The sequence below is a fragment of the Patiria miniata genome, unplaced genomic scaffold (assembly GCF_015706575.1).
Source record: "Patiria miniata isolate m_02_andy unplaced genomic scaffold, ASM1570657v1 HiC_scaffold_4, whole genome shotgun sequence".
In the NCBI taxonomy this organism is placed as follows: Eukaryota; Metazoa; Echinodermata; class Asteroidea; order Valvatida; family Asterinidae; genus Patiria; species Patiria miniata.
The window spans coordinates 9,993,554-10,018,581 of NW_024037071.1; the positions used below are offsets into that span (position 1 = coordinate 9,993,554).

The 25,028-nt window shown below is 43.4% G+C and overlaps 1 protein-coding gene across 1 annotated transcript; it reads left to right on the plus strand.

Annotated features, from left to right (window-relative positions):
- Nucleotides 1-718: 718 nt before the first annotated feature.
- Nucleotides 719-9,874, plus strand: LOC119740183 (homeobox protein Nkx-3.2-like). Its single transcript, XM_038215402.1, has 2 exons — nt 719-2,015; nt 7,691-9,874. Exons 1-2 carry the CDS (start codon nt 1,547-1,549, stop codon nt 8,446-8,448), a joined length of 1,227 nt encoding a protein of 408 aa, XP_038071330.1. The 5' UTR covers nt 719-1,546; the 3' UTR covers nt 8,449-9,874.
- The last annotated feature ends 15,154 nt before the right edge of the window (nt 9,875-25,028 follow it).

The following is a 25,028-nucleotide window of genomic DNA, read 5'->3' on the forward strand; positions in this document are numbered from 1 at the left end:
CTTACATGCAACCCGCTCCTCTCATGTCTTTGAAAGTGATTTATTACCGACCGAATGAGTTCACATAGGACAGATTTTCGCGTCGGACAATTTTTTTTCTTCTTCTCTTTTTATGATTCACGGAAATTAACGGTCCAAGGATGCTGGGCTGAGGGTTTTTTTTTCGTTGGCAGCCCAGCTCTGGAGAACCCAGTGCCAATTAATAGCTGCGGTGTTTTACGGTCTTTTTTTATGGGTGTGACCCGGGTGACTTAAGTTACAGTATTCTTGGGGTCCGCGAGCATCGAGGGGAGTGGTAGCGGGGGAGGTGTTTAAAGCACTTGACGAAAGAAGCCGGAGAAAATATACTGTGTGACTGATGATCTGATGACGACCGGCCTTGGATGGAGATTTAGAGCGTCGGTGTTATTCGATCAGGCCCGAGCTGTCAAGGTGCTTGACGTCTCAACTTTGCCATCGCGGTGCCCGATCAGCCTACAGGGCCCTCAACAGGGATCGGTGATTTGCTCGCGGAAGGTCGCGCAAAACAAATTAATTATATCACTTTAAGACCGGCGCGGCAGAGGTTGTCACCGGTAACCCGAGACAAGGGTTTGGTGTTTTCTATTTTCTTTCTTTCATCTGTTTTTCCCCTTCTTTGCTTCGATGAAATGGGAGAATGTTTAACTTTTGATGGATGGCCTGATTGTGAGCGAAAAACGAAACGATTTGAGGGCGAACAGCTGAGCATAGCGCGGCGCGCGCCGGGGGTGCCGAGTGGTACTGGAATCGGGAGTAAAAAGAGCCGGTATTAAGTGGCTGATAATATACCCCAACAAGACATTGATTACCTACGCAATGAGATGTTACATCCGTGGTCCACGATAAGACCTTGGGATCTCGCTATATAGCTCTCGCCCCTTGTCGCCTGTTGGTCACAACTGGTTGCCGTCTTATCCTCGCGCGGGTTGTGACCCGACATGCATGACAGCCCCGCCCCTAAAATTGCCGAGATTCGTTCGGGTCTAAAACCGCTGTGATTGGTGGAGGCAACTGTATAAATAAGCCTTTAATTTGATTAGGAGCCAATGGGAAAACAGATCGGCCAATTAGCATGACTAACGACGCGAGTGACAGGTCGCGGATGTGATGTGCCCGGCCTGTGCGCGCTTTCTCTCCCTGGGACCGGCTGGCCCTGATTGCCTCGTTAGCTGAACTCGGCTCAAGCCGCCTATATGAACGAGTTTATTATAGTCTAGCCGCATGATCAACCTCCCGAGTACGTCAGATGACGAGGCACGCTTGCCGTCACCTTAAACACTGAAGTGAGCAGAGGAGACGTACCACACGGTTCATTCAACGCTATGACTTGCAATGATGCAAACACTGTCACTGGACGGTTGGTCAGGCTTTTCACGTGCATGATTAAGGCATAACGGTATTCCGCATATCAACATTTGGACCGAAAGTTGGGTATAAAAAGTCAAACCGAGGAGCTAGTCTTGGATAAATATACGAGCTCGTCAATTTCAACCTGGTGAATTGTTGTTAAGACACTGTGGTCGCCATGGCTTTAGCACCAGCGCTAGGCAGCCACGGTGGTGTGTACATACCTTACCAGAGGGTCTCCACGGTTCGTTTACAACTCCAGCCGGTCCATCCTCGGAGCAACCCGAGGCCTTACACATCGTTCTTCATCAAAGACATCCTTGGCTCGAAGATTGGCGGGGTGGAGCGGGACAGCGGCGATGCCACGACGCCCTGCCCGCGGCCCACTTCCCCCAGCTCCGGTTCCCCCTGGTCCGTTCCGGCCACCGCCGCCGCGGCCGCGACCGCTGCCGCCCCCGGAGCATCGCAGCCGTCTCCGCCGGGCAAAGACGCCAATTTCCCCGTGCGCGACGCGGAGAAGACGTTACCCTCTCCGTCTTGCGGGATTATCAAGAAGGACGCTAACGGCTCGCCACTGTCGGCGCTGGAGGAACTGGCCAACAAGACGTTCACTGGACTTGAAACCAGCATTCTCAGAGCAGCTGAAGGTAAGTTACAATTTATAAGACTAATGCTTCCTTGCCATGTTTGTAAAGTAAATTTAAACTTTTGTTGACATCACGCTTAGATTAGATCACCATTACTAGTTTTAGGTATTTATGTTGATAAAACTCTCGGGCCATTATTCAGCCATTGTCAGCTGTAGTAAAACAGTACCAGTAGGCCTAACATGTCTACTTTTGCAATCTAAATGATGTTTTAAATTGCATTTTCAACTTTTTTAACATCCGTCAAAAAAATTGTACTTCTATGTGCTCCAGGGAGTAGGCCTACAGTTCTTTTACAACTGCTGGGCTACCCCGTACAATAAAACTGTAACTAAATAAAATAAAATGATATATTTGAGTATGTGGTCATAAACATTTACAAATAAAAATGCAGATAATGAAATTACAAGCAAAAATGGACCGTACTTTCTAATTAGTCAAGTATATATGGGCTATGTGATTTTTAGTAGTAGTACGGAATGCAATTTTCCTGCAGTGTCGTTAAAGTTTAAAACAGTTGCAATAATAATGCGCGTGTTGAGGCGCCTTTTTTGAATCTGCAACCGTGAAGCCGATGACCCGTTTCTTTCGGAAATAGTACAGTTAACAGATCACAGACTCCAGTCTACCATCGAGTGAAACCACAAAGTAAACCCAAACTTGATCAAAATGCTGTCATCACAATGATAATTTACTATAATTATAATACGGTACGGACCATGTACATTTGCAACTTCTCTCTGTTAATAAATAATCAATTAATATGATCAACTCGGCCATTCCTTGGTGGTTTTCATAATCCACAATCCTTCACATTAAAAAAAAACTGTCCTTGCCGGGAATTCCAATTGAGACTGCAGCTAGCTTTTTATTGGAATATTTTCGGAATGAGACACGAGTTAACAAGCCTGGCATGGGATCTGTACCATACCGCTCATGATCACCGGTTCACCGCTAGCGCCATTTTTGTCCCCGCGGTTTTCCATTGCACACACCGTTACGTGTCGAACGTTTCCCCGTGTTGGTACCGCACTGCCTACTTACAAGTAGCCGGTCTAAACTAATAACTGAAACACGGTTCAAAATCGAATTACTCTCCATAATGCAATAATGGATTCACGGGCGTTATACATACCTGTCGCAGCCAGCTGCCAGCGCCACAACCACCACCGAGGTTTTTTTGCCCTCCCATTTTCCCCCGCACTGGGGTTTGTGACAATCAAAAACAAGAAAGAATCTTGGAGCGAGAATCTTGGCATATTCACGTCGAATGAAGGAATGAGAAGACACCGTGCAGACCCGACAACTGCCCGAGCATAGCCCCGCGCCGTGTGGTATGGTTTGCGGGGTTGAAGTTAATCGGTTGTGATTAAGACAAATCGCCGGAACCCGTGTGATGTTCCCCAAATCATGAACATAATATTCCGGCGACGTGAAGGGCTGGCGGGCCTGCGCCCGGGCTAAATATCAAACACAAACCAGTGAAAGATTTGTCCATTTTTTTCTGAATTGAAATAACCGTACAGCTACCAAGACGGAGAGCGGACATGACTAGCCTATCTCTGGTAATTGATGGCCGCGCTCCGCCACAAATATCAAAGTGATTCGAAGAGTGTCCCATTATTCATGCTGTCATAATCTGGATTGAGTTTTGCGCCGTCGGTTCCCGCTCAAGTTTGCAGACATTTATTTCATAGACAGGGCGATGAACGGTTGTCAGGATTTCAAATCTGTCGTCAGACTTTGTCGCGGTTGTCTGTTGCAATTAAGTCAAGATACTAGATTGGCTGTCAAATAATCAATGTAGCGTTATAATGGCAATTTGTGAATGAAGACGATTACTTTGAACGTGTATACAGGTGGAATGCTGATACAACCAAAAGCTTTTAAACGTGTTATCCAAAAATGGACTTGATCTAATTGAATTATTTTATATTTCACCAATTGATTTAAAATGTACACAGCAAGACAGTTGTGGTATTTCGTATAGTGTTCAAACCTTTTTTACCTTATGGGCAAGATCAAGCCATCACGAAAGATTAAAATCAGCCCAAGCAAACAGTACACTGCGTCTAGACTATAATTAGTTAAACTACAACTGTGACCGAGATGAAAAGTATTTACTGCCTCTATTTTAAAATGCATTCAAGTAAAAAAGTAGGGAATATTGAAGATGGAAGAGTATTTCATAGTCGGCTTGTTCTTGGAAAAGGGAAGTTCAGATGCAGGCTGGTCTTTGACTCAGGGATCAAAATTCTTCCAAAAGATCAAAATAGAATTGAGAAAGTACGTACATTTTGGAGGTTGGCTGACAATATTTGGAATTACATGTACCCTAAAACTTCCATCCACCATATAATAGTTTTGCTCACCTATTAAAAATCCATTACTTGCTGCTCCGGAGAATCCAGTTGTTGTGAGTTTCAGTTGCACATGGTTAAGTTTCATATAGCCAGCCGTGGCCACATAGTTAGGGTCAGCTGGTATTCAGTGTGACTGTTTTCTAGCCAAATTCGCACAGTTGTCGAGGACTGTTAACCAGTTACCTCATGTATTATGATGTGTAACTAAAGTGTCAGCAAAAAAGACGGCGTTTGTGGTGTTGTGGTTGCATTGTGAATGTTTTTTCTTGCAAATATGAAACTTTGAAAGCGTGAAGAGCAACTGTGATAAATAATAACGTTACAATATCAATAAGATTGCTTAATCAAATGCGACTTTGAAAACACAGGAAGGAATAATGGTTTGCATATTTGGAATACTGTATTGTCCTGAGTGGTATTTTGGTAGCAATAAATAATCCTCTCTACAATTAAAAAGCAACAAAGACAATAACAAAGATATACAAAATACTTTAAATTTAGATTATTAAAAATGTATAGGAAGAGATTGATATTCAATACGATATTAGAGAGAAAAATTACAATACAGTGAATATAATGCATAAGACTGGACTATACATGATCTTGGATTCCTATAGGCACCAGACACACTGTCTTCCCAAGAAAAACAGTATCTTTGGTACCGAACATGCATTATATTGTAAAGGAAGTTTGTGCGTTTGGCTTTTAAGAAATGGTATCTGCAAAACATTGAAGTTTAACAGGAAAAAAAACCGACAGTACAATTTCACAAGAGCCATTTTGAGAGGGTACATATAGTAAAATACATGTACAAACTATCATAGACACGACTAGAAATGTTTAAAAGGAATTTAGGATCAGCTTGATGCGACAAAAAACTGGCCAAAGTAACTTTTTTTCCTAGCCCTTAATTATATTGACCTGATACGATGAAAGAGAATCTTGAGCGACTAAAAGACAAACTTGAGATGATCGGTGTGTGTCTTTTGTGGGTAAATATTCAGTCGTGGAGTTAAAGGTGTAATGTACAACATTTGCAAACATTAAACTCAAAACTATCAAATTATTATGAAATATCTCACTTGACTGTAAGTAAATAACAGTCTCAACTATCCTGTGAAATTATGGCACCTAGTATGCACTATGCTGTCATTTTCAAGAAAAGTGGAATTTTTGTATCAATATCCAACTATGGTTGGCTATTACCATGCATCGTTGGGAAAAAAAACTGATTTTATTGCAAATACTGCCACAAATTCACAAAATTTAGTTAGTCCACATTTTTACCCTGGGTCAGGGAACCAGACTATAAGAAGAACATTTTTTTTCTTGGATTTTCCAGCATCCATGAACACAAAACTTTAAACAAGTCAATGTAACACTGTTTGCTATAAAATAGTAACCCCGAAATCCGTCTATTTCTGAAACTTACAGCAAAAGCAGATGTTGTATTTACCTTTAAACCAGTCAGTTTTTTATATTACTTTTTGTGAGTGATACAATTGAAAGTTTCCAACTGATGGTAATTTCGGGTCGGCAACGAGGGTCGTGATCAACAGCCGAACCGTCTCATCCCGACACTTAACAAAGTCTTACCGGGGCCCGATAATTCATCTTTAAGTGGTTCGGCTTATTGGATGATGGCTAACAAGATTAACTGATTATCAGGGATAGGGGAAGGTCTAACTCAGTCAAAAATTATGGGGAAATGTATATGTTATCTCCGAGCTGGGATCTCGCATTAATATACGATTTTTGTTTCAAATACATTTAATTACATTCGTATGCTTTAAAGCGTCTGTTTGCTTATAAAGAGTTGTTTGTTCTAAGACATACAAAAAGTAGTCAGATTGTACTAGAAATCAAACTTGACTAAGCATGTAAAAGGGTCAGGTGCATGATTGCACCTGAAAATCAATTTAAAGAACTTTATTTTAATCAGGTGTACGGGTTTGGAGGTCTAATTTGGGCACGTCATCACTGTACACTCACGAAACCAAGTTCAATTGAGAAAACATTGTGCACGTTATTTTACAAAACAACTGCCCCGTTATTTAGAAACCATTCAGTATCTTGACTCTTTTTTATCTGAAACTGACATCTTTCGGCCGGACCACCAAACTAGAATAATTGTTGCGCCTAAAGAATGCATGAGAATAGTGTCGTCTATATGACACAATTTGAACTCGCGTAACTGAGACCCCTTCAATCCTCCAAGTATGCGACATGTTGAGGCCTTCGTTGCGTCTCGTTTGTCTGTTTCCGTCCAGCGAGAGTTATTTCGTAAGTTTGGGGTCATTTCATCTCTCCCTTAGACGCAGACTGCGGTTCTCCTCAAAGGACCATTTCTGCACTCCATGGATAAACGGTTCACTTGGGCAAGATGTCCATTACTGGAGATTCCTTCGTCATCGTCATAAAAATTTTAGTTGGTGTACTGAACATGTAGACAAAAGAAAGTAATCATCGCCGTTCAGTATTCGTCGGACAAAGATAGAGCCTGCATGGCTCAATTATGATATTGAGGTCAACTTGTATAAGTGAAGGTAAAGGGGACGAACCTGTGTTCACATCAGAACGGAGTGCCCATCTCTCTTTCATTAGCGATTGGGCCAGACTCGAGTCCATGAAATGATGCTGTGGGGGGATCGCCACACCTCCTCATCGAGTCTGTAACCTACATTGAATAATGCCGGTACCCATTTAATACCTGGGTTGAGAGGAGTAATTGAGGTAAAGCGCCTTACCCAAGGACACAACACGCATGGCCACGGCGGGGCTCGAACCCACAATCCCACGATCATGAGCCCCGTGTTCTACCGCTAGACCACACGTGCACTGTATAAGTATCGCACCGATTAAATGGACAATTATAGTAAAAAAAAATGATGCAAAATACAAATGAACAGGCGTACTTAATTTTAAAAGTCGAACCCTCAAATCAATATATTTTTATTTGACATTACGCCCCCAGTGCTTAAGTTGGTATAACTCATCGTGGAGAAAAAAAAAGATATGCATGACGTCATTGTCGCCAGAACTGAAATCTCCAAAAACAAGTGAAAACAATTGAAACTATCATGACTATTCAAAAAAATATTATATAAACTGTATACTCAGTGTTGTCCCGAGTGATTGTGAAACAAAATCACTGGGGCATGGAACTCGAGTTTGTAGAACATGTAAGGTATTTCAAAACTTAATCACGACTTTCGAGTCATAACCTTTGGAGTCAGACTAAATCGACCAATCATACTGCCAAATGTTATGGTCATCATTACTTATATTGGTTTTATTTTTCATCCCAAACAGCAGCCACTGTGAACGGCAAGCGGGATCCTCTGCACCTCTTCAACCGACAACCGCCCCGCAAGAAGCGCAAGTCCCGCACGGCCTTCAACAACCAGCAGATCTTCGAGCTGGAGCGCCGTTTCCTGTACCAGAAGTACCTGACACCGGCCGACCGAGACGAGATCGCCTCGGTGCTGGGGCTGTCCAACGCCCAGGTCATCACCTGGTTTCAGAACCGGCGAGCCAAGCTCAAGCGGGACATGGAGGAACTGACGATGGATGTCACGGCCACGTCCAAGAAGTGCACCGATTTGAATATAGCCGCCGATGACACGGCAGCGCTGGCGGCGTCGGCCGCGGCAGCGACCAAGACCTCGCCCTGCTTCAAGGAGGAAGACGGAGACGAGGACGACGACGAGGAAGACCGGCTGAGCACCGTGTCAGAGCAGCAGCAGTGCCGGGAGCAGTTCAGCCTCAGACTGGCATCAGCCGACGATAACTCTCTACACCATCGCCGACATCACCACCAACATCTGCATCAACACCACCGTCACATGAATCTCAACGCGGGGGATACGCCCAACGGCCAGGAGTCCGGCGAGAGCAACGAACCGGTGAACATCGAGGCGGTTTCCCCAGGTGACAACGGCGGGTTGGAGGCCGGCTCATGCTTCGCAGCTAACAACGCCGTGCACGGTACGGAAGGAGAAGAGGAAGAAAGCATGGACTGCAGCACCTCGCCCTCAAGTGGATTTCATTCCGACAGCGAAGACAAGTAAATTCCATCCAACTGCATGAGCCATTGAACCACACACCGGCCATCGTGGACTAGTATACCGGAGACAGGATTGTGTAACATCACAGGATCCCTATACCGATACCAAACTATTTTGATGCCACAGTGGCCATCTTGGACTTGTATCCCGAATGCAAGACCCTATTCAACACCGGAGGATCCCTCCGCTACAGAACCAATTGCTGTTATCAAAATCTTGACTCGTTTTAGAAAACGAGATATCCGGAGACTGAATTCAGACAATTTCTTCGGAACATCTTCCCGGAATTCACCTTTTGTACAAAAAGTTGTAAATTTCAGTGCCTTTGGTCTCAAGCGAGACGTTGTATATACTTGATTGGAAATAACCAGATCTCTGTAGTTTCCAGAGATATCTACCTGTTCAGTGTATAACATAAAAATGTAAATTGACTCATTACGCAAAATAAACGCGCCAGAGCAAGATGAGCTAAAGACGGTCTGTAGATAGTGCACGGCGGCTATAAATAATGCTCGCCGACCCTCACAATTAATTAAGGCTGAGTTCCACTCGTCATAATAATTTCGTATTGAAACAAACGGGCAGGGTGGCTGGAATTTTTGCTAAGTATGATTTTTTTAAAGTAATTATTGTGATAAAAGAAGAAACTTATCAAGTGCCTTTAAGCCGATCAGTTGATAGCTATTTTTCTAATTAGAGAAGATTGGATCCCCAGTCACTCGATCATGGGATCGTTTATGTAACATTTACCACATTGTTCGTGCATAATATGCGGTGACGGCGATTCATATTGACAGATAATATGAAATCAAGCCTAGAAAAGTATGCCCAAATCAAGGCTGACCGATTATGTGCTGTAGTACCAAAGTAGAATACCCTGAAGCGTTGCTGGAGGCGATTTCTTTGGGTTACAAAAATTGCAGCATTTGAAGGAAAGAATAATCATACCGACTTCCTTCATAATCTCCATGGCCTATTGTGTCGAAGCCGTCTGGGTGTTGCCGATGGTATTGTTCCTCGCGGGCATGGCGCGACTTTGTCAGGGAAGTCAATCTCCATTAAACTTGCCTTCGAAATTCCGGATATTGAATTATTATGCATTGTCGATCGATTTTCCGAATGTTGGGAGTCGAAGACAAAAGGTACCGCCCACTTAAGAATTGACCCCATTTAGGTATCCATACCCTTTTTTTTTTTTTTTAAATCGTATTTCAAACAAGAAGAGCGAAGGAATGGATTTGCCCGCTTGCAATTTTCTGCCATACCTTTCGTGCTCACTTTGTTAACAAAAACCAGAATCGTTGCGTATATATATTTTTTTGACTGTCGTATGTAGATTCAACATTCTAAATTGGGCACTATACAGCGTGGTGCAAAAAGGAGGAAACCACTTTTGACAGGAATTTTAACCTACTTACTTTACTTATTTGAACTGGGTTTTTTTTGTAACATAGTTACAAAAATTTTTTTTTTGTAAATTGCAAGAATAGTGTTATTATGTTAATTTGAATACAAGTCACCAAAATCACTGTTGTCCACGCGTAAGTTTTTTTGTGTCTTCAAATCAAGCTCCGGAGCTCAGTCAAGCGGATGGAATAAAGCACGTTTGGCACATGCAATATTTAAACTAACAAATCCCAGAGACAAAGTTTTTGCAATAATTTTTTTTGGTCACTTGTGTTTAAAGATCAACATTTTAAGACCATTTAATTAAATTTTTGAAATAATGCTCAACAAGTAGGTGAAAATTGCTGTCAAAAGTGGGTTTCCTTCCTTTTGCACCACCCTGTATAGAAACTCTATAAAAAAAATTATTAACTAGAACACTTGAGACAGCAGTTCGGAAGGAGTGTCTGATGCATTGTGTTTCCGACCAAACCTGGACAGTGTATCCCTCAGATCAGATTTTTGTGTGTGTTACCCATCAGAGGGAAGCGAAATGCATCCCAAACGGTTTAACGAACAACGGGAATATATAGAACCTGACATGTCGGAAATGGGAAAAACCTGCAAGATATTAGGGAGATTGATTGCCTGCACAATATAGCCAGCAGTATGACTGTGTGCTTCTATGTTTCTCCCTTTTTTAGGAGGGGGGGGGTGGGGATTGTCACAGGAGGGGGTGATGAGCTGCAGTTCAGTCCCTTGAAGTTCACAGGGAACACAGACGTGTAATTGTGCAGAGTCTGTTAAATTCTATAGCCGCGATGTTGCTTCCCCCCCCCCCCCCAAAAAAAAAAAAAGGAGGAAAACAATTTATTTTGGAGGGGAAGAAAAAAAAAGAGTAAAAAAAATGACACAGACATGGGCCAGGTTTTCTCTTTGTGAGGGGTGTACTTCATCATCATTGGTACTCTGTTGGCATTCTGCGTTCAGGAGGGACCTTTTCTCTCCTTTTCTGCAGTGAAAGTGTCCTTTGTCCACACACACACGCAAAATGATCGTAACATGTTTTTTTTGGTCAGTCGCTTGGGAGTTCGCGTGATGGGTTGCACGCGGTATAGGTGCGGTCGTACCGTATAATCTCTTTTGCCGATGGACGGGGATCGTGCCGTTTCATTCCCCGTGCTCGCACGTGAACTTCAAGTCAGATAACTGAGAATGCAAGGGTACTTACACCCCCCATTCCACACCCAACATTCCACACCAAATTGCTACTTTTCTTGCAATACAAAAGCTGTTCACTTTTGAAAAAGACTTCGGCCGAAAAAAAATCGGCACTCGTTTTAATTATTGACTTTACAAATTTCGAACTTGCGGCGTGTTGACAATAATTCCGTTCTCGCGGGGTAGACTGGTTTCTGCCTCACAATCAGTATAGATAATGTACGGACCAAACACCAGTCTGCCCTCAAGGTGGATCTATTTGTCCCTCCCCCCCCCCAAAAAAAAATAATAAATAAAAAATATCAAAGGGTTGCAGGCACCCAAATAAGAAAAAAGGGGATTATGTTTTGAATAAAACATTCAAGTTGGACATTTATTAAGAGGGAAACAAAGAATTTAATGTAGTGCAAGGGAAAACTAACTATAACTGGTTGCTTCAGATTTTCACAGAAACAAACGCTTGTGGCAAAGGTTCACACTTTCCTCTCTCGACATCACGTAACATCACGTGACTAAGAATTTACACCTACGCTAAGAAACGATCAATCATGTACCATTTTTTTAACGGCCACATTCTTATCTCGACTTGTCAGTTAGCACCGTGGTGCCGAAATCGATCGTTCTTATTTATGTTCCCGGCCGAGTGTTACATAGCTTGGTTTCGTGACATGACGCACGCAAAGCAGCGCACAAGTTCACGGTTTTGATCCCCTGCAAACCTCAGTGTCTGTGACAGGCCCGTCATGCGTGATATTAAACGTCACGGTGCGAGTGGAAGGGAACGAACTCTTCACGGGATGCTCTGTTTCCAAACCCATGCGCATAGTATAACGTGGAGAATGACAAGATTTAGATGTTACCGCCAATGACAGACATGAAGTTGGTACGCCCTGCGGGTTATCAGCGACACATTTTCTACTTCCGTGAATGGCCCATAAAAATAAAGCAAGGTCGAAGGCCCTAATGCGTAAAACCATGAAATCGTTGACAAAAACATTATGTATTTATTTAAGTATACGTATGGGAGCGGCAAGTGGCACATTGTGGAGTGAGATGAATAGTTGTTTTAATACTCAAATGAAAGACTAAATATCATTTCTATAGCTTGGGGACAACCCCCCCCCCCCCATCTCCTTTGTCCCCACCCCGAAGTCTACAGACACTTTTATAAATAGCCGTCAGATTGTAAATGTGCAATCCAGGTATATGTTTTCGCTTGACAAAATCCCTATTATTTTTGTTAGCAGAAACTGTCCCAAAATCTAGTACAGCGTAAACCTCTGCAAACATCCGATATTTCCCTAGGCTAAAGGGTCTATGTGAACTCATGAATTAAATACGGTGACAAACGGTTAATGGTTGTAATTTTTCTGAAATGCACGTACTGTTTCGTGAAATTATTCTTTTTGTTCACAGACTCATGTGTTTTTTTTTAGTTCAACTGCATGATTGAAACCCAGGTTTGCATTAATTAACATGTTGAACTTTCTGGTGTTGATTTAGTTTTAATGTATGGCTCAATGCCCTGTTGTGTTGCCCCTATACTGGTACATGGTCAGCTTGTGTTAACTGCATGAGTATGGCGCCTCAAACGGTAGATCTTAACCAGGGGAAAATTAGTCATGGCTGGTATACTGTTTGGCACATGGAGTTAAGATACACAGCTGTAGTATTGTTACATGTTATGTTTTTAATTTCCAGTCTGTTTGGAAAATTCAGATTCATATGAATGTTGTCAACTGTTTTGATCCAGTACAGAATAAAGCTCACACTTGTTTGACAAAAAAAGAAGATTTGTGGCAACTTGTGTTAGTGTTGGTTTTTGAGGTCTCCGCCAAAATTGCACCTTTGGAGTACTTTTGCTGTCCACACCATCTGGCGGCGCGGCACGGGGAATGCTTCCGTATACATCCCTCCTGTTGTAGCCCTCCCAAAAGCATTGGTTGGAAATTTTCAGTATTTAAAGTAAATTCTTCTGTTTTTCTTGCGAATTGAATTTATTCTGAACATTGGCATACACCAACAGGAGATATTATGATGGCTGGTACTCTACACGTGTGCGGGAGAACGTACTTTTGGCTGGTCCCCGAGGGCCAACATACACTTATCGTTGTACCTCATTGACTGACTGACTGACTGACTCACTCCCCGACTGACCGACACTTGTGAATGAGACCGGTTACTTATCTATCTTGATGCATGTCATTGAGTTGTGACTGACACTGGTTTCGGCAGCAGCGTGTTTTGCAAGAATTTCATGTATGTGATGTATAGTGTCTGCCGTTTCATGTGCGTTAGTCTGGAGCCGCTTGTTTCTTGTACTTTCAAGATACATGTGTATGTGCAATCGGTAGAGTCACAGCATCACCAGGCGAACGACTAAAGCTGATTTTTCATTTCTGGGACAAGCAATAAGCCTATGTACTAATGACGTCACGCTTTGTTTACATGTGCACTTTCCTATGGAGCCAGTTGGGGCCCACGGTCCACTGAGCACCATAGGAAAGTGCACATGTAAACAAAGTGCACTGTAAACAGGTTGGATAAAACACTGTTGGGCAATGTAATTTACCCAGCATTGGTATGAAATTACCTCATAATTATTGGGTTGATTTGGGTAAAAACTGTCAAACTATTGGGAAGAATTTGCCCAAGAGTGTAGGCAGTTGATAATTCGACCATCATTGGTCGAATTATCAACCCATTTTGCCCAACTTTTTGTACACTGTGTGACGTAATTACTGACGCTTATTTACTAGCCTTGCCTTGTCCTCTTTAAACAAAGGACTCACTTGATTCTTTGCAACAGTATGACTGTGTCAATAGAGAAGGATCGCAGTTCTTGTTCCAAAAACACGGAGTAGCTTGTTTAACATAAAATGTTAAAAGCGAAGGCCAACCGTTCATGAATTGGCCAAGATCAAAACAGTGTAACATTCTCTATAGGTTTGGCATTTTTTTCACGAAAAAAACCCTGTTCGTGTACATAATTCCTTTTAACATTACACCATCAGCAATGTCTTGCCACCTTCAATTTAATCAATTTGAACAAGTGCTTATCGGCGTAGCATCTGGGGCCCCAGCCCTAGCCCAAAATGCTTATCGCGACAGTGTGTTTGAGGCAGGCTATAATTACAGGACTGGTACATTACTCAACCCAATTTTCCAAAATAACGGCAGATATGGAAGAGAAAAAAATGGATAGGGACGGTAACACGAACACACAGGGGAAAACACCTCCAAATTTTCCTGCCGGCCCTTTTCAGATTCCGCCCCTCGCCTACATGTTTTCAGAGGAAACAGGTACTCCATGAGGTCCCAAGAAGGGGGCTTTTTATCATGTGTAGGCACCGCACAGCCGCGCCTTGCGACTTCCTTTGTGGCCTGATAAGTCCCCGTAACATATTTTTGTTATTAAATCGGTAACTATAGCTTTTGACGTCTGGTAACCCTCTTGTGTATGGTTTAAGAAGTTGCTTGTCCATCAACATTCACGTCCAATTTTGGTCACTCCAGAGTTTTGATCGACTGATGGACACAAAAAAATACATATACATGCTCTCTACAAGAAAACACTAAATTGGCGATTACTGCTGAACGTCTTTCTCATCGTTGTTCTAAAAAATAAACGGAAAAGGTACAGGGCAGGCCTACACTGTCTTAAGACTGTCGTTTAGAATAATACTGCAATCAACGTGCATGTTTGTAACTTTTGTTTAGCTGCGGGATAGCAACTCAACAAAACACCATGTCTTTCCGTTAGTTAGTTATAGTTAGTTAGTTAGTTAGTTAGTTGGTTAGTTAGTTGGTCAGTAACAAACGTTGGCATTGTCTATTGCTCCTACATATTTTGACCGACTTCAATCAAACTTTGTCAAAAGTATATCAGTACTTCAGTAGCCCAGCAAAAACATGACGTCACATGACCAAACTGGGAACAAAGGTCATCATGGGGTCACTGGAGTCATAAACCTAATTTGTTTTACTCAAAACACTATCCTTCCAGAAATTACACGGCACAATCATGTGAACACGAATTTGTTGGCCCGCAGCTTCCGAGATATCTCCGATCGAGCTAGGCCCTTACCTTCAGTTTTGAAAATTAATACCCGTTTCAGAGTACTAGCGTTCAAAAGTCGCGCCTAACTAAATTAAGATTACAATGCAGTTCGACAGATCGACTGTTGTAGTTAAATTGTATTTGAGTCGACTTGAGTCAATCTACGTTTTTGATGGGCACGACACGGAACGCCAGTATAAACTGGGTATAAGACGTTCACGTCGTTAACGATGTAGGCCCACAGTTATGTTTACGGACGAGTAGTTTTTGGGAATTGATAGCAGAAAATTCCAAGCGCCAACACGCAGCGAATCTAGAGCTGAAAGCGAAAGTGAAAGACTCAAGAGATGATTTTAGTTTTGCAATTTACAACTAAATAGTGGACGTTGGCAGGCGTAATCGCGTCTACGAATTGTACATATTTGGGTGAGGAATGACTATGCTTGTGACGACAGACGATTTGGCTTTTGGCCCTTTGCTTGTTTCACAAACACACATCGTCAGACCTGTAGCTCTTTCATCTAAAGTGTTCTGTGCGCTACAGTGAAGTATCAGTATCCTAAACCTAGACCGCGACCTACATAGATTCGTTCTATTCACCCGAATATTATTCTCAGTTTGGTCCCTAACTGAACATTTCGAAAGATCTAACCGCAAGATGAAGACGATATGCGCAGGAGAATATTAAACCCTTCCCACCAATATTCGACTCCCAACAAACATCAATTCCAGTCTCGCAATCTGTCAGGTCCACGGAGTATCGACTCCGGAGTGTACCCTCAAACTCGTTTTGCACCTGTGAACCAGCGCACATGAAAACTCCATCCGATTGGAGTTAGTCCGAGGAAATCTCCGCGTTCACTCGATTGCTTCCGGTTACAATCAAGAGGATTTAACCGGCAGCAAACCAAACCGAACGGGGTGGAACTTTCTGCCGCAACGAGCTCGGGGCTTACTCTTGCCCTGCCTTCCCCCGGACCGGGGTGACAAATACTTCTACTCATATCACTCTATTATGATTTAATATTATATATAGCCTTCCACCCCTTCAACTTGGGGACAAAAAGCGACCGGAAAGTGTATTTGCTCTTCAAAACACAGGGGCGGATCTAACTTTCAGGAAAGGTAGGGGGCGTTGATACAAAGGTGGGGTTGAGTGAAGGCATGCTGAAAGACAGCCTTGCTATGGAGTCTGGAGCTTGCCCCCTGGAAAAATTTACGATGCTTTATCCTGAATTCTAAGTCAATTTGAGAAGAAATTTAGGAACTTTAGCGTTCCATTTATAATGGTTTTTGTCTAGTTTTATAACATTAGTCAGCAGCTGAACGGGGGGACCCCCCCCCCCCCTCTAGATCCGCTGCTGCAACATCAATCTGAGCCTTGAGGCAGTTTCGCATTCATCAGTACGAAATTAAAATGAATATAGCAAAATTGAAAGAATTTTTATTAATATTAAACAGATTTCAACATCTGCATTTTCCCCATTGACCTAATTTTGTGGCATGCGTATAAATGTCCGGACGGTATCTGATAGATAAACAACGTCAGCGAAAGAAAACATGTCTATTTTAGTTTTACAAAAATTGACCTCTTTATATTGATCGAAATTGAGTTTAAGAATTTTTTTCAACTTAGATTTTCATTCGGCTGGATGCCGCAGGATGCGTGTACACCGTGTCTATTCCTATTTGTTATACCTACAAGAAAACAAGAATGTTACCCGAATTCTAAAAAAGGCCAAAGTTGATATATCTTTTTTTCACCTGCAACCGGAGGCAGTTCCCAGCAATATAATGAGGATTGATTGATTGCTTTCAAGAATCCTTTTATTGATCCTTTTCCCTCGATCATTGCGGCAGCTCATGCAAGGTATATCAATCAGTCATGACCTCCGTTTCTAACCCAACTGACGTTAGAGGGCAGACGCTAGACGCACTCCCAAACAGGTCCACCATTGTATTCCAGTTCCCTAATCGTCTGGCACAATGGCAGCTCGCTTCCTGACTAAATACCGGTGCGCACGGCGTTGGTACTGTACACGCGCGCACACACCTCGCCACCACCTTCCTCCGCCGACAAAAATGGCGTGCATTGTTGCATTCAAAACCGTATTATACCGGGGGCTTGGGGCTACTAGTCCTATACATAAATAACACCTTTGTGTGTGAAGTCTATCGGCACTACTAGCACGAGACAAACTGCCGGTGTGTCTGCCCGTATGCGTGTGTTTCTCTTCACAAAAACGTCTTGTGTCACCACAATCAACACCAACTCCTTGAACTTGTTCACCGGCCGAGACAATCTGTCTTCACCTTGTCACTTCCCCCACACCCTGCCGTAATTGACGCTGACCCGGGCATCGCATGTGGCTACAAGGCCCTTGCGCGTCACACACGGGCAGGCCCTGCATGGCTGGTTCCATCTCCAGGTATTTATGTTGTTCTTATCTCTGGTTTCGCTACATGCACTTGAAGTTCGCGTGCGTATCAACTAGATAATCATCGTGCTATTAAAGGTGTCTTAGACCTTTAATTACGCGCACTTCCCACAATTATTATTATTAATCATTTCTGGTAATGAAATCAAGGATTCCTCAAAAGCGCCCTAGGCACTGTAGCTTGCAAGCCTGAAGAAACCTGTGGAGAGAAGACAATGAGAAGATGTTACAGTTTTTAGAGGTGGGAGGAAAAGCCCAGAAGAATATTCTGGGGAAAACCCACGGAATCAGGCAGGGACTGAAAACACAATCCACATATTGGCCCAGGCGGGATTCAAACCCGGGTCGCAGCTTTGGAAGGCGAGGAAAGTACCTCTACGCCAAGCTGACACCCCCTATTAAAAAAAAATACTCACACCTCTCTGATGTGTTCAAGACACTCATCAAATAAAAAGCTTATTTCATCATCTTTCATTTTCTATTCAATTTCAGGGGGTAATTCAATGACTTTTGGCAGAAATTTCCATCCGAGGATGATCACCCCTAAAAATAGTCCTCAAGCCCTTCGCCATTTTAAAAAGCGATGCCTACGCTCCATTGCAAAATAGAGCGTTTTTAGGGCCCAATTTCATCAAAAATGTCACAGAAATACAAGCTCACAGTCCTGTACACGGCTTGTAAGTTCCACCCTTCTTTTTTTTACAAACCCTCAAGTTCATGGCCCACAAAATGCTCTTATACCGAAAAATTTGCGGCATGCAAATCGTGATTTGGCCGGCGAAGGCAATTTTGGACCGATTTACTGGTATGGACTCTGATGGTTATTGTTTGATAGGGCTCTCTTACTTACAGCTTGTGATTTTTTACCAGAAAGGATACAAGGGAAGAGAGTTTTTAAAGATCAACGATATGACGGCTGTTCCGTGGTTCTCTCTGTCGAATCAAGTTCAGGAATTCTAATCAACGTATCAAATCTCTTGATAAAATGGTGAATTTTCAAACAATATTGGTTTTACTAATTTGAGGATTTTACTAAGCATGAGGATTTTTGTGTGTGCGTAACTTTGAAATTACAATGTCAGGTTGTCTCATTCAATTCTTTCAGTTGAAATGTTTACATAATTTTCAAGAGAACGTTACATGCGGCATAATTGGTTTTACTTTCAAATTATTGTTTATAATGGACATGTTAAAATTACCTGACTGAATAACTTCAGAAAAAACATCGACATTTTAATCCAGTAGCTCAATATGCGCATGTCATGACGTATCCTTATTTACGGCAAAATCGTTTGACCCCGAGGTCATAAACGTTAACCCCAAGGTCAAGATGAATGAGACTCACTGAACAAATACTATCGGCTTTTCCTTGAGCATGAAACCAGGTTGGTTTGCTTCTCAATCCAATACGCGGCCAGGCGACATGTTTCTGGAAGACTTTCTATGAGGTATTGAAATCCACTACGAAATACAGTGTGTGCGTTGCATGACGGTCTGGGTCAAAGGTCACATCAGCCCAGAGCATTATAGCGCTGATTGATTGGCTTGCAGGTTTTTGACGTGTAGTCACTGTAATTGTTTTCACAGCCCTTGTGCTCTCAAATAACGATGATGATAATTATGGTCGATTAGGGAGATGTACCTCTCATGATATGTCACTTACTGAGTAAAGCTACGGAGGCCATGATAAGACACCCCACATCTGCCAGCCATTTTCTGTTGGGGAATCGGTGGTCTCGTTTATATTTCGGGAATATCGTAAAGCATTACTTCACCGTCCCGGGTCCAATTTTCAAACTGTAATGTGCACAAACTCGCTTCGATTTCGCTGGTCTTGGACCAAAAGTGAATTTTTTGATTTGGCTTCCCAACTTCACCCGGTCCAATTTACATCTAAGGAATAGTTTCATCGCGATAACCGCTGCTACATCAGATTAGAACCAGCTGATCGATCCCGCAAGCTCGGTGGTCGAGTGGTACGTCTGCACTAGAAAGCAGGAGGTTGTGGGTTCGAGTCCCGACCGAGTGATTTATTTCTCACTTTCACTCGGGAGGTAACACACTGAGTATACAGTGTTAATATACGTCGGTGAAGGGCAAAACCTAATATTGATTCATGCGGTCCCTTATACGCGCGATCAAGCTGCTGCCCCCGGTGCATGGCGCTACCAACAAGATGAATTCAATCTAGTCTTAGGAACGTTGGCACCGGACCCTAAAACAATTTCGAGCATACCTCCCACGCGCGCATCAGTTTGAATAGACCACGTGGTATAGGTATACTTGGACATTCTTGGGTCGCAGTGTCAAAGTTCCTGAGTTTGGTTTTGATCCATCTTGAAGATAGCGCCCTCTTCCACCGCGTTGGTTTGACCGTGCTTGCAATCGGGACCAGCTGCAATCCAGAAGTAAGATAAAGTGTGCATGTGACGTGATGGGTGTGTTCATCTATTCAAACCGTGGACGAAAAATTCCAGAGAACAAAAGAGAACAATATCGTCCACGATTCCCAGCATACGTCTGCGATTGGGGTCGTGTGCAACACATATGGGAGTCTTCGTAAAAAGTTAAGAGTACAAACAAAAGAGAGACAATAGGACGTCCACGATCGACGGTGTGAACACGTTTGGTTGCATCTGAGCGTTGAAGCGTGACGGAATGGCGCCTCAAGGGTCCTACATGTTCACCGTTGAGGTGGTGGTGGTGGGGGCCGGGGGAGGGGGGGGGGGGTATGTGTGAACGGAGTCAGCAGCCATCCCCACATTGTGCTTACTTATTATAGGCTATGGATCAATCATGTGAAACAACACGTGAAAATGAGACAGCAAAAGTTACTACCCCATAGTTATATAATGGAAATATTTGCTTAAAGGGGCACATCGTACTGAAATCGCCGATTTTGTTTATGTTTAAAACTGTTTACTTATCCTATTTCAAAGGTCTGGTTGAAAGGGAACTAACCAAAATTGCACTGTTCCTAAGTAAAGACGGAAAAAACCGGTTGTTTACTGCTGGTGCGGCGGACATTTTGTAGCACGCGAATACGTATTTCCAGCCATAAATGTAAGTTTTCTTCTTGGACGTTACCCCAGCAGCTGGGTCCATGATGTCAGACGAGGCAATGTATGGTACACGTTGTGTGTGTACACACAGCACCAACACAGACATTGTTTCCCGCACGTCCGCAGCATGGATGCACTGGCTGGAACATGTGCGACTGGAACCACGGCTAGCACCCAAACAGCCCGATTGTTTTATTTTGACCCCCTCAATTCAAGAGTATCACAAAAACGGTCAATTTTGAAAGGATAGATGTGTGGGTGTTTATATTCGAATTTTAAATGCTCTTTCCAATTCAAATCATTTCGTTTCAACTGCGGTTTGTAGCCCAATTGGGCCATGCCCCATGATGAGGATGGAAGGTAAACCATGTCGGACCACCACGGAGATACCCCCACACCCAAGGTTGCACTCGCCCCGCCCCCATTAAGGACATCCACTCCCGACCTTCATTTACTGAAGTCTCCACCACACTCGTTCGAGTTCTACTTATCATAACTGACAGCTTATTAAGCTATCAACCGCTCAAGATATGCTTCATAATCATAACAGAGGAAATGATACATGTGTTTTTTGATGTATCCGGCCGTCAAAGTAGTTGTGTCACTCCCACGGTACTAGCAGAGAGCCGAGCCCCGTGAGCTTTTTTTAACTGGGCCAGGCGCCTGTGGAACCGCTACCTCAAGAACAGCAGGTTGTGACTGGAAGGGCTCGGTAAACCGCAGGGGAGAAAAGTTCTCTTGGATCTAATTGGCCATGATGTGGCTTCTAGTTATGGTAGGGCTAATGCCATTCGCCGGAAGTCTTTGCACCCTCAGAGTCACGGGTTTTGATTGGTTACAAAATTAAGGACTCAAAGTTCAATTGAGCTGATTGGCTGCTGCTTGCACCTTGCATCCATGTTTTCGTTTAACTGCTGTTTTGCAAGAATGATGGTTACCCGTGGCGCATATCACTGATGTCACATTAAGCCACAAGGCATCAGCGTAGTCTTGAATGAAAGCTACAAGTTAAAGAGGAGGAGGGTTTCCACTAGTGCATTTTCGCAGGCTTGCCAGTCTTATACATTCTAAATTATACCAATAGATCAGGTTCCTCAAAACACTGATTCCACCCTTACTCAAGCTTCCCTGACTAGTGTCCTTTGACCTTCCTCTGGACTGTACTGATAGGGTACAGCCCGTGTTGTGGCCACAGGGGAGGCTTGGCATCACCCCTCCAAAGCTGCAATATTGCTCCAAATAAACAGTAAACGTACTTTGCATCTGAATGGAAAACACCACCATTACATGGTATGCCGATGGGGACTCCCTTGTATTACCCTCTCCCTGCCCCAGGCCCCACCTGATAGCCCTTGCTTCAGCACTACGTATGCATGTACACCTAGTGCAACACGGGAGACAGTGGCGAGAAGTTTCTGGTTACCCTTCCCTGTTCCCTGAAATGATATACTCATTCTTCTTTGCGAAAGGCAACTTTGAACGTCGGAGGCTCTCGTCAATCAGTCGAGCTGCCGGATTCGAGTAGGCCTAAATAGCACCTTGCGCCGTGACCGCCAAGTTCTGTCATCGCGTCTCCTGTGCAGACCGTCAGAACAAATAGACTTCTTTGTGTTTCTTGTTTGATGAAATGACAATGTCTTTCAGTGGGAAATTGTCCCGGTGAGTTAAAGCCGTACTGGCGTGGCTCTGTCACCATGGAACAGGAGCGGTGTCTGATTCGGGAAGTATTTTGATCGACCATAAAATAATGATGCTGAGTTGAATTGAGGATGCGAAGTAATTGCTTTTGTCGTTCAAAGAAGAAGGAATAAGGGGATGAAACGGGTGTCGACTCCGTTGATTTCACCGCGGTAATAATGATCACGGGATGCGGTATGTCTGGATGACCGTACGTCTAGCTCGTACAAAACGACATGGCAAACTTTTCCCCGCCAGGTCTGGTATCTGTGTTCTGTCATGGTATAATATTGCGTGTGCACGAGGCCTGGGCGACTCGCGAGTAGTCGAGTATTCGGAAGGAGTGATTCCCTGTTTGCAGGGGACGTCTTAAGCTGTGAACCCTAAATTGCTACTCGCAAGTAGCTGCTTCTACTCGCATAAGGACGAGTACTAGAGGAGATGAAAAACCATGAGTAGAACAACGATTAGCATAAACTACTCGCGAGTACTCGAGTAATCAAGTTACTCGCCCAGCGGTAGTGTGCACAACTCAAGCAATTAACGGATCAGATGATAGGGAGTCGTGTTTCTCTTTACGCTCACTCAATATTGCTCTCTTCTCCATCACGGGAATTGTCTTTAAAATGACTTTCTCTTGAGAAGTGTGCTGTGACTCACATGGTTCTGGCCCAAGTTTTTTTTTTTACATTAGACAAGACACACCCTCATCTGACAAGAAAAAAAAGTCAGGAAACAGCTCTGGATCGGATCAGGCGAGTACGATGACCACAGACGGACAAAATTGATCATAATCAGACACCAACTTGACACTGGCATTTCGGAAACGCAATTGGCCCCAAAGGTATCCTCTTTAAATCTGCAAGAAAAATGTAACGGCTTTTTCTCGTTTTTGCCGCTAATTTACATCTTATCAATTTTTTTTTTTGTCATTACATTAATTGTTTACAACATTTCTGACATCACATATTCACCGTGTACTGATTTACTAAACGTGTAGTATTAAAAGGGGGGTTTCAATTGTAAATCTGATTTCCCCCCCCCTTCCTCTCAGTCGCCTGCGCCTCAGTGACCACTGCTTTTCTCCTTTCTTTCCTGTGAGCTGCCATCGGTGGTACCGGTTTGCTTTCTGATTTCATAAGGACAGTAAATCGTACATGTTTTGTTGTGGATTTCAAAAATGAAAGTGTCCAAATTCTTTCCCACAAATGCGTAATGGTTGTTATTATAGCAAAAGAATCTGGATCACATTGAGACTTTTTATCGTCACCAAGTGGATGAGTGCATGCTCTTAAATGTTCCTCAGATTTACCCACACCATTTTCTCCTTTTACCTTATTTTGCGAATTGTATACGTCGCTCCAATTGCCCCAATTTGGACCCGCCCGTCAGCCTGGTATTGGTTACAAGGTGAGACAACTCCGATCGTTTATCATGTCCGAACGGTTATTAATTACAGGGTTCAGGTCAGCAGACGGCGCGCGACGCCCTCAAGCGGAAGTCGGCAACCACGTTGCGTCATAATTTTGGTAAAACAACACCAGCTCCAAATTGGAAACTTGGGTTGTCTGTCTGTTTACCTTCTGTGCGTGGACCCATTCGGTTGGAAACATCATACCTTGTTGTTCCTCCCTTGTGGTAGACCGGGGATCAGATATTGGATGTTTCCTCCGGGACGACCGAGTCCAGGTCTACGCTACCTCCGACTGGACTGACTCATAGGAATGCTTATGCTCAGCCTGTTGTCTTCGTCGATTCTTGTTTGGAAGATTGTTTTACCCCATGCGACGCGGAAGAGACAGATGTCATCGGATTCCTTGCTTCTTTTCAATTGCATGTTTCTTACTTTGTGAGGACCACCTTTTGCGGCCTCCTTTGGCCTTGATCTTGTGGTTGGCAAATTCAATTTAAAAACGTCTTGCTCGACTGTAGTCGACATGTTCTTTTTATTTTCCGAGCATGCGCTCAACACTATGATTTATCGACCACATTGTTTAGGGCGGATAATAACCCCATGCAGAATGCCATCTTTTTAATTATTACTGTAATTGTTATATTTTTTGGTCAGAACAGGGGGGGGGGGTGGACTGCCACCATTGGAGAGTCCACCAGTGACACCAGATTTGTTTACATGTGAGCTGAGAGTACGGTAGGGTTTTCGCAGAGTAGCGGTTACCGAATACAATAATTACATCATCACCCCTCGCGGTTCCTTTGACGTATATCGAAAGTACGTTTTACGGATTTTTGCGTTCTTGGCGCCTCCTTGAAAACCTGATTCGGCTGAAAACGATTTCTAAATCTGACATGACCCGTAGGCCTACCATGCTTAAAATAACAACATGTATTACCAAAGAAACTTGTTGAAGGTTTCTTATCTAATTCACGACTCAAACTAGCTCAGGGGTTTAATTCGATCTTGGCCAACATTCTGTTAACCGACAACGGACCCTCTCCTAATCAAATCATCAAAATAGGAGGGACTTTTTTTTCTATAATTCCTATCATATGACCAGTTTCCCCACGTGCTTTTTTCTTTTGACAGAAATAACGTTTGTCATTTTGCCGTCAATCTTTTCCGTCAGTCTCATGCCTCGCCGGGGTTATCTGCTTTCCTGGGCCTGACAACTTCTGTCAACGGTCCGCGTCGGGGGGCGACGAGCTGCCGAGGCGAGGCCCCGGGGTGCTGACTGGAGGGACACGCGATCAGGCCCTGGCCACTGGCACTTTAAGCTCCCT

Bases quoted from the DNA above. Each gene is read 5' to 3' on its own strand.
- LOC119740183 (XM_038215402.1), top strand. From the start codon at position 1,547: ATGGCTTTAGCACCAGCGCTAGGCAGCCACGGTGGTGTGTACATACCT. The intron at 2,016-7,690 runs GTAAGTTACAAT...CATCCCAAACAG, and splicing joins CATTCTCAGAGCAGCTGAAG to CAGCCACTGTGAACGGCAAG.